Here is a 10,355-nt window from a genome sequence, read left to right as displayed (position 1 = left end):
CCCCTTTCAGTGACACCACAGAGGCAGGGCCATTTTTTCCTTCCTTTCAGTGACACCACAGAGACAGGGCCAATTTCCCCCCCTTTCAGTGACACCACAGAGGCAGGGCCATTTTTCCCCTTTCAGTGACACCACAGAGGCAGGGCCATTTTTCCCCCTTCAGTGACACCACAGAGGCAGGGCCATTTTTCCCCCTTTCAGTGACACCAGAGACAGGGCCATTTTTCCCCTTTCAGTGACACCACAGAGGAAGGGCCATTTTTCCCCCCTTTCAGTGACACCACAGAGGCAGGGCCATTTTTCCCCCCTTTCAGTGACACCACAGAGGCAGGGCCAATTTTCCCCCCTTTCAGTGACACCACAGAGGCAGGGCCAATTTTTCCCCCCTTTCAGTGACACCACAGAGGCAGGGCCAATTTTCCCCCCTTTCAGTGACACCACAGAGGCAGGGCCATTTTTCCCCTTTCAGTGACACCACAGAGGCAGGGCCATTTTTCCCCCTTCAGTGACACCACAGAGGAGGGCCATTTTTCCCCCTTTCAGTGACACCAGAGGCAGGGCCATTTTTCCCCTTTCAGTGACACCACAGAGGCAGGGCCATTTTTCCCCTTTCAGTGACACCACAGAGGCAGGGCCATTTTCCCCCCCTTTCAGTGACACCACAGAGGCAGGGCCATTTTTCCCCTTTCAGTGACACCACAGAGGCAGGGCCATTTTTCCCCTTTCAGTGACACCACAGAGGCAGGGCCATTTTTCCCCTTTCAGTGACACCACAGAGGCAGGGCCATTTTTCCCCCTTTCAATGACACCAGAGACAGGGCCATTTTTCCCCTTTCAGTGACACCACAGAGGAAGGGCCATTTTCCCCCCCTTTCAGTGACACCACAGAGGCAGGGCCATTTTTCCCCCCTTTCAGTGACACCACAGAGGCAGGGCCAATTTTCCCCCCTTTCAGTGACACCACAGAGGCAGGGCCAATTTCCCCCCCTTTCAGTGACACCACAGAGGCAGGGCCATTTTTCCCCCCTTTCAGTGACACCACAGAGGCAGGGCTATTTTCCCCCCTTTCAGTGACACCACAGAGGCAGGGCCAATTTTCCCCCCTTTCAGTGACACCACAGAGGCAGGGCCAATTTTCCCCCCTTTCAGTGACACCACAGAGGCAGGGCCAATTTTCCCCCCTTTCAGTGACACCACAGAGGCAGGGCCATTTTTCCCCTTTCAGTGACACCACAGAGGCAGGGCCATTTTTCCCCCTTCAGTGACACCACAGAGGAGGGCCATTTTTCCCCCTTTCAGTGACACCAGAGACAGGGCCATTTTTCCCCTTTCAGTGACACCACAGAGGAAGGGCCATTTTCCCCCCTTTCAGTGACACCACAGAGGCAGGGCCATTTTTCCCCCCTTTCAGTGACACCACAGAGGCAGGGCCAATTTTCCCCCCTTTCAGTGACACCACAGAGGCAGGGCCAATTTTCCCCCCTTTCAGTGACACCACAGAGGCAGGGCCAATTTTCCCCCCTTTCAGTGACACCACAGAGGCAGGGCCTTTTTTCCCCCTTCAGTGACACCACAGAGGCAGGGCCATTTTTCCCCCTTTCAGTGACACCAAAGGCAGGGCCATTTTTCCCCTTTCAGTGACACCACAGAGGCAGGGCCATTTTTCCCCTTTCAGTGACACCACAGAGGCAGGGCCATTTTTCCCCCCTTTCAGTGACACCACAGAGGCAGGGCCAATTTTCCCCTTTCAGTGACACCACAGAGGCAGGGCCATTTTTCCCCTTTCAGTGACACCACAGAGGCAGGGCCATTTTTCCCCCTTCAGTGACACCACAGGGACATTTTCTCCTTTCAGTGACACCACAGGGACATTTTCTCCTTTCAGTGACACCACAGGGACATTTTCTCCTTTCAGTGACAACACAGGGGCAGGGATTTTATTTTTCCTTTCAGTGACACCACAGAAGCAGTGTCTTTCTTTCACCACTTGGTAGCCCAATATATCCGGCACACATCGGTACTACTGAATGAAATGCACCGCTGCTGTCCCCGCCCCACCCAATGGAGGTGGTGGGGTGCAGCTCCCCTCACCCCCCTGGCCTGGACATGGGTGACCTTGTGCCCAGCACTGGTATCAATACACCAAAAATGTTTCCAAGGCAACAGCATAAGTGTGAATTCCATGTTCCCAGTGACCACATACCGAACACAGGGAGAACTCCACCATTCCCGGCTCACTACATGTACAGCGACCCAGGTCCAGCACTCCCCTCCCCGGTCACATGATTACCTGTACGGCAGCTCGGTGTCCCCGCCCCTCCCCCTCCGCTCTCAACACTTCATACACCTGAACCCGCTCCTCACCGCCCCGCCCAGCTGGGCTCTCTGCTCCCATGTGGGCGGGGGGTTCCCGGCGCTTTGACGCGCTACACCCGGACAGCCAGTAGGTAGTCAGCTGTTGGGAGTGACGAAAACCGCTGCTGCCTGATTGGCAGGTGATTCCAGAGCGAAGCTCAGACCGGCTCGGAGGCGTGGTCTTTCTTAAATATTCTATGAAGGGGCGGGCAGCGCCGCGTTATGTGGTCATGGTGGGTGTGAAGGTGGGAGGGGTTATGGAGTCCGGGAGTTACAGGCGCCCACTGGGGGTTACCGGATCTGTATGAAGCAGGCGAGCCGGGAGAGCGGAGAGCCCGGGACTCGGAGCGGACCATCGGTGCAGGAGGAGGAAGGACGGGACCGGTCCGCTTTGTGATCAGATAGGCCGAGCGGAGAGCTGACATGACGTCCCGCAGGTAGGAGAGAGCCGGCAGACTGTGCGCCCCGGAGTATGGACTGACATCCCGGGTATAGAGCTCATCACCGGGCTGTCCATTCATTACCCCACCCGGGACACCTACCGCTCATCCCGGACCACTGCTGCACCCCTCCCCCCAATTCTACACCATTCCTTCTCATATCACCCCTCTGTGTCTGTCTGCATCACCCCCTGACACTTCCTCCTCCATCACTTCTGCACCCCCCCTCCATCACTTCTACATCCCCCCTCCATCACTTCTACATCCCCCCCCCCTCCATCACTTCTACATCCCCCCCCCCTCCATCACTTCTACATCCCCCCCCCCCTCCATCACTTCTACATCCCCCCCCCTCCATCACTTCTACATCCCCCCCCCTCCATCACTTCTACATCCCCCCCCCTCCATCACTTCTACATCCCCCCCCCTCCATCACTTCTACATCCCCCCCCTCCATCACTTCTACATCCCCCCCCCTCTATCACTTCTACATCCCCCCCCTCCATCACTTCTACATCCCCCCCCTCCATCACTTCTACATCCCCCCCCTCCATCACTTCTACATCCCCCCCCTCCATCACTTCTACATCCTCCATCACTTCTACATCCTCCATCACTTCTACATCCTCCATCACTTCTACATCCTCCATCACTTCTACATCCTCCATCACTTCTACATCCTCCATCACTTCTACATCCTCCATCACTTCTACATCCTCCATCACTTCTACACCCCCCCCCTCCATCACTTCTACACCCCCCCCTCCATCACTTCTACACCCCCCCTCCATCACTTCTACACCCCCCCCTCCATCACTTCTACACCCCCCCCTCCATCGCTTCTACATCCCCCCCTCCATCGCTTCTACACCCCCCCCTCCATCGCTTCTACACCCCCCCCTCCATCGCTTCTACACCCCCCCCCTCCATCGCTTCTACATCCCCCCCCCTCCATCGCTTCTACATCCCCCCCCTCCATCGCTTCTACATCCCCCCCTCCATCGCTTCTACATCCCCCCCTCCATCGCTTCTACATCCCCCCCTCCATCGCTTCTACATCCCCCCCTCCATCGCTTCTACATCCCCCCCTCCATCGCTTCTACATCCCCCCCTCCATCGCTTCTACATCCCCCCCTCCATCGCTTCTACATCCCCCCCTCCATCGCTTCTACATCCCCCCCTCCATCGCTTCTACATCCCCCCCTCCATCGCTTCTACATCCCCCCCTCCATCGCTTCTACATCCCCCCCTCCATCGCTTCTACATCCCCCCCTCCATCCCCCCCTCCATCGCTTCTACATCCCCCCCTCCATCGCTTCTACATCCCCCCCCCCCCTCCATCGCTTCTACATCTCCCCCCCCCCCCCCTCCATCGCTTCTACATCTCCCCCCCCCCTCCATCGCTTCTACATCTCCCCCCCCCCCCTCCATCGCTTCTACATCTCCCCCCCCCCCCTCCATCGCTTCTACATCTCCCCCCCCCTCCATCGCTTCTACATCTCTCCCCCCTCCATCGCTTCTACATCTCTCCCCCCTCCATCGCTTCTACATCTCTCCCCCCTCCATCGCTTCTACATCTCTCCCCCCTCCATCGCTTCTACATCTCCCCCCCCCTCCATCGCTTCTACATCTCCCCCCCCCCCTCCATCGCTTCTACATCTCCCCCCCCCTCCATCGCTTCTACATCTCTCTCCCCCCCCCCCTCCATCGCTTCTACATCTCCCCCCCCCCCCCCCCCTCCATCGCTTCTACATCTCCCCCCCCCTCCATCGCTTCTACATCTCCCCCCCCCTCCATCGCTTCTACATCTCCCCCCCCCCCCCTCCATCGCTTCTACATCTCCCCCCCCTCCATCGCTTCTACATCTCCCCCCCCCCCCTCCATCGCTTCTACATCTCCTCCCCCCCCTCCATCGCTTCTACATCTCCCCCCCCCCCCCCCCCTCCATCGCTTCTACATCTCCCCCCCCCCCTCCATCGCTTCTACATCTCCCCCCCCCCCTCCATCGCTTCTACATCTCCCCCCCCCCCCTCCATCGCTTCTACATCTCCCCCCCCTCCATCGCTTCTACATCTCCCCCCCCCCCCCCTCCATCGCTTCTACATCTCCTCCCCCCCCTCCATCGCTTCTACATCTCCCCCCCCCCCCCCCCCCCTCCATCGCTTCTACATCTCCCCCTCCTCCATCGCTTCTACATCTCCCCCCCCTCCGTCGCTGCTGCACCCCCCCCCCCTCCATCGCTTCTACAACCACCCCCCCTCCATCGCTTCTACAACCCCCCCCTCCCTCCTGCACTTCTACAACCCCCCCTCCATCGCTTCTGTATCCTGATATTCCCCCCCCCCCCCTTCGTCACTTTTCTATCCCCTTATCTTCACCTCCAACACTTCTCCATCTCCATAACTCCTCCCCCCGCCGCTCCTCCATCCCGTGGCCCCCTCCTCCGCCACTTCTATAACAGTCTGTGCTGTCTTCCCCTTCTCCACAACTTTGGTCCGTACTCCGGCTTCCTGTAATATCACCGTCTCCCATATATCTAACCAGTAATGTTCTACAGCTCTTGGTGAGGGGAACCTTATAGGGCCGAATCATTAAAACTGGAGAACAGTATACTTGTTCCCGGCTGCAGCCAATCAGGTTCTTCTTTCATTTTGCAGACGTAAGAAATCTGGTTGTCAAGGGTGACAATTCCACTCTGGTTTTCTTTTCTGCAGATTTGATGAACCTTGTTCCTTGTCTCTCTTGTCCTCTAAATAGTTCTCATGAATATCTTATATTTTCCTGTTTTATTCTCTACATTGTTGTCTCTTCTCTGGTATTTTGCTGCGCTATTTCCTCCTCTCACTTCATCTCCTCGTCCAACCTCTGTGCACTGTTGTCACCCCTCCTTTCCTTTGCTTATCCATCCTCTGGCATTTACATCCTTAAATCCTGTCTTGGATTACGTTTCCTTATCCTTTTCTGGATGGTGTGAGTTGTTTCCAAACTTCTGTGTTTTGGAGCCTTTTGTATGTTTGATAAAACCTTTTACTAGCAGATGATCTGATGGCACTGATAAGTTTGAAGAAGTTTCTTTGCAATCTACAATAATATTTCAAATTTTCTCCCGGTACTACAGTTGTGGCCAAAATTATTCAACCCCCACTGAAATTGAGTGTTTTGGCCAGTTTGACATTGCTTTTGATCATTCAGTCATCTTGCTTACATTTACATTAAAGAGGCACTTGTAGGTCAGACAAATATAACATAACAGTTATAATGAAATAACCACAAATGTCTTTTCTGTGCTCACAGCATTATCAGTTTTATTCAACCCCCAAGTGACATTCAATCTTAGTACTTAGTACAGCATCCTTTTACAGTTATAACAGCTTTTAAACGTGAAGCATAGCTTGACACAAGTGTCTTGCAGCGATCTACGGGTATCTTCGCCCATTCTTCATGGGCAAAGGCCTCCAGTTCAGTCACATTCTTAGGCTTGCGCACTGCAACTGCTTTCTTTAAGTCCCACCAGAGGTTCTCAATCGGATTTAAGTCTGGTGACTGCGATGGCCACTCCAAAATGTTCCAGCCTTTCCTCTGCAACCATGCTCTAGTGGACTTGGAGGTATGCTTGGGATCATTGTCCTGTTGAAAGGTCCAACGTCTCCCAAGCCTCAGGTGTGTGACGGACTGCATCACGTTTCCATCCAATATCTCCTGGTACTGAAGAGAATTCATGGTACCTTGCACACGCTGAAGCTTCCCTGTACCTGCAGAAGCAAAACAGCCCCAAAGCATGATTGACCCTCCACCATGCTTCACAGTAGGCAAGGTGTTCTTTTCATCATAGGCCTTGTTCTTCCTCCTCCAAACATAGCGTTGATCCATGGGCCCAAACAGTTCTAATTTTGTTTCATCAGTCCACAGAACACTATCCCACAACTTTTGTGGTTTGTCCACATGGCTTTTGGCATACTGCAGTCGACTCTTCTTATTCTTTGGAGACAGCAAGGGGGTACGCCTGGGAGTTCTGGCACGGAGGCCTTCATTACGCAGTGTGCGTCTTATTGTCTGGGCTGAAACTTCTGTACCCACATCTGACAAATCTTTTCTCAGTTCCTCAGCAGTCACACGGGGACTTCTCTCCACTCTACGCTTCAGGTAGCGCACAGCAGTCGAAGTCAGCATCTTCTTTCTGCCACGACCAGGTAGCGTTTCAACAGTGCCCTTTGCCTTGAATTTGCGAATGATGCTTCCTAAGGTGTCTCTTGGTATGTTTAACATCTTTGCAATCTTCTTATAGCCATTGCCCTTCCTGTGAAGAGAAATCACCTCTTCTCTTGTCTTCCTGGACCATTCTCTTGCCTTCACCATGTTTGTAACCACACCAGTAAATGTCTAGAAGGAGCTGAGTATCACAGTCATTTTAAAGCTGCTAATTGGTGCTTATTATGCTTGATTGCTGCTCGGTGACATCCACAGGTGTTTTCAATACCTGATGGAAAGCACCTGTATGAACCTCTGTTCTTCAGAGTGGTAGTCTTTAAGGGGTTGAATAATTGTGGCAATGAAGAAACCACATAAGAACCATTTACTACTGTATTACATAAACAATTGATGTCATTTTAGTTGCATTTGGGTAGTTACAACGTCCTTGTAGGATTTGATTCTGAATACAATTCCAAATGTACACTATAGTCCCTAAACCCCTTTACAGCATTGGGGGTTGAATAATTTTGGCCACAACTGTACAGACAGTTTTGGGTAATGCAGGAGCAAATCTAATTGATGCTGAAAGAATGGTCTTTGGGGGCAGACATGGACACATTTCAGCCAGAACTAGGAGCCGGCCGTGGAGGCGGCCGTGGAGCCGGCTTTGGAGGCGGCCAAGGAGCCGGCTGTACAAAATCAGCATATGATTATATAGGTAGCTGAAAGATAAATAGTTACATTTTATGTAAACCCCAACATTGAATTTCTCTTATTTTTCTCCCTGGTAAATATTCCATTTAAAAACATTTTCTTATATGAGTTCAATAGGAGTGAAAAAAAAAACTTGATCCTGCCAGAAATCGTTTGAGCTTTGAACTACCTGTGCACTATGCATCTGTTGCACTGAAATCTCAGTCAGCGTTATCAGCCCTGTCCAGTTTGAATCTGTAAACTACAGAACACCTACCACCTATGTTACGCTAAGAAAAAGTATTTGTAGTTAAAACAAGAATTACAGTGCTGCTCCTCTGTAGATTGAGGGAAGTGTTAGAGTGTTGTCACCCTAGGACAGGAACAGTTGTAACTGGAAGGATCAACTGGAAAATATAGAAAAAACATTCAAAGAGAAGAAGCCAATGCAGCCACCACAGCTAAGGTCTGGTAAGCTGTATGAGTGTTTTGTAGCACGAAGCTCAAATGCTTGAGGAGAAAAAAAAATCAATTATTCTCAATGGAGGTTTACATCTCCACTCCAAGTCACCTGACGTCAAATGCCTGAAGTATAAAAAAGTCCTGTAGCTTTTTTTTTTTTTTTGGGCAGATTGGTGCATTTTTAAGCATTTTTTTCCATAGAAATGCAATGAAACGCATGATTTAGGCATTTTTTAAGCTTTTTTTTCCATAGAAATGCAATGAAACGCATGATTTAGGCATTTTTTAAGCATTTTTTTCCCATAGAAATGCAATGAGACGCATGATTTATGCATTTTTTTTAGCATTTTTGCACATTTTCCTGCTCTAATGAACAAATTAAAATGTTAAATAAAAAAATCTAAATAAATACAATTCATCATAAATAACATGGAACAATAAATAATACATTAACCCCCAATCATTTTAATATAAATAATAATAAATGCATAAAATAAATCAACACCCTAACCCAAACAAAATCATGAAGAAATAAATAAGAAAATAAAATTAAACTGCAACCCTGACTCAAACTCTTAACTCCTAATCCCTAACTCTAACCCCAAACCCTAACAATAAAAATAATGAATAATAATACAGTATTAAATAAAAACTGATAGAAAAGCTAAAACTGAAAAAACTAGTAACAAATGATGATAAACGTCAATGCTCAAAAAACGCATAAAAACAACTCAAAATCTGACCTTCAAGTGTGAATGCAGCTCAATATATTTTCTTTTGTTTTGTGGCTTAAAGGATAAGTTCACCTTTTGACAAAAAATAATAATTGCACTTTGTTTGCAGGTAAAACAATGTGCATTTATTATTTTTGGTTGCAGGAGCCTGTAAAGCATTGCACCAGTGATCAGCTGATGACCGGTGCTATGCCGGTCTCCTGCAGACCTGTCAGTATATCTGCTTGCCTGTACTGTTCTGTAATGTACAGTTAAGCAGATATACTGACAGGAAGAATCAATGAACTACCATGGCGCTCAACAGTGCCGTAGTAGTTCATTAAGAATTACAAGCCGACAGCCACTAAGGCTGGTGGGACTTGTAGTTCATTCATTCACAGAACTCTATGAATGAATGATGCGGTCAGGTGGGTGGAGCCTCGCACTGTTTTTAAAAAGTGACAGCTAGTATGGGGAAACTTCTCCCTGTTAGGCAGTGGCTGCAGCATTGGGAACATGTTACATATTCTACCCTAAAAACTGGCGGAACATGTAACCTGGAACATGTTCGCAAAGGTGAACTTATCCTTTAAATAACCTTCAGCCCTGGTTCACACTGAAGCGGTGCAGAATTTGCAGTGTTTTCTGTGCGAATTCCGCACTGCATCAGAATTGCACCCCGTTCATGCGAACCACTGCGGGAGTGCATGTTAAGTCAACAACACCCCGAAATCGGTCCGCAAAGCGCTATGCGATGTGCAGAATCGGATCGCAAGGGTGTGAATACCCATGTGAACCGATTCTAGTGCGGACCAAAAAAAGGATCCTACATCTTTTGGGTGTGGTGCGATTAGAGCCATACAGAATGTATGGATCCAATCGCACCACACACAAATCGCATGTGATTTGTACATGAATGCCGTGCGGTTCCTGTGCGAATCACATGCAATGTACTGAGCCGCATGTATGTGAACCCAGGCTTAAGCAACAGTTAAAAGAAAAACGGTTTGTTTTGGTAATCATGAAGTTAACAATGAAAATACAAAACAGATGATTATTTTACCAGTAGAACAAGTTTACAGCCATAAATAACAATAACTAGAAATGTACAATGGGTTGTTTTTTTATTCATTTATTTATTTTTATGCTCCACTCCTTTTTCTGACTGCTCAAGTGATGGGTTTTTCTTTCTTGCCTCTATATACCTGTGTGCATGGACACATAGGCTAACATAGAGGGGCATTGAAAAAAAAAAAAAAGTCAAACGTGTGCATGAGCCCTAAATGTCTGCATTTCGTTTCATTGCATTGCATTGTTTAATTGACGTCTATTTTTTTTCCATACGGTCTCATGAATGCAGGATTGCACACATAGCATATTACATCATAGACATACTAACGACATCATGGACATTGGCTTCTATCAGGTAGGGAGGGCCACACACAGATCAAAATTTGGCTGGTCTCTTCTGTACTAGCCGGATTTCAATCTGCGTATGCTC

The 10,355-nt window shown here is 49.6% G+C and overlaps 1 protein-coding gene across 2 annotated transcripts in view; it reads left to right on the top strand.

Moving 5' to 3' along the window:
• The first annotated feature begins 2,601 nt into the window (after positions 1-2,601).
• Positions 2,602-10,355, top strand: part of LOC149469926 (tyrosine-protein phosphatase non-receptor type 11-like) — a 190,551-nt gene continuing 182,797 nt past the window's right edge. The window contains exon 1 of one of the 2 annotated variants that reach the window (XM_089668388.1): positions 2,602-2,792. In XM_089668388.1, the coding sequence (XP_089524514.1) occupies positions 2,779-2,792 (14 nt within the window). In that variant the 5' untranslated portion in view covers positions 2,602-2,778. The remainder of the gene's footprint in view (positions 2,793-10,355) is intronic. The other variant, XM_089668389.1, reaches the window with a different exon arrangement.

This window comes from Staurois parvus, unplaced genomic scaffold, assembly GCF_062004578.1.
Source record: "Staurois parvus isolate SC_StPar_1 unplaced genomic scaffold, SC_StPar_1.0 ptg000057l, whole genome shotgun sequence".
NCBI lineage: Eukaryota > Metazoa > Chordata > Amphibia > Anura > Ranidae > Staurois > Staurois parvus.
The sequence above is the reverse complement of the archived record's forward strand: the minus strand, read 5'-3'. Positions and strand labels throughout refer to the sequence as shown.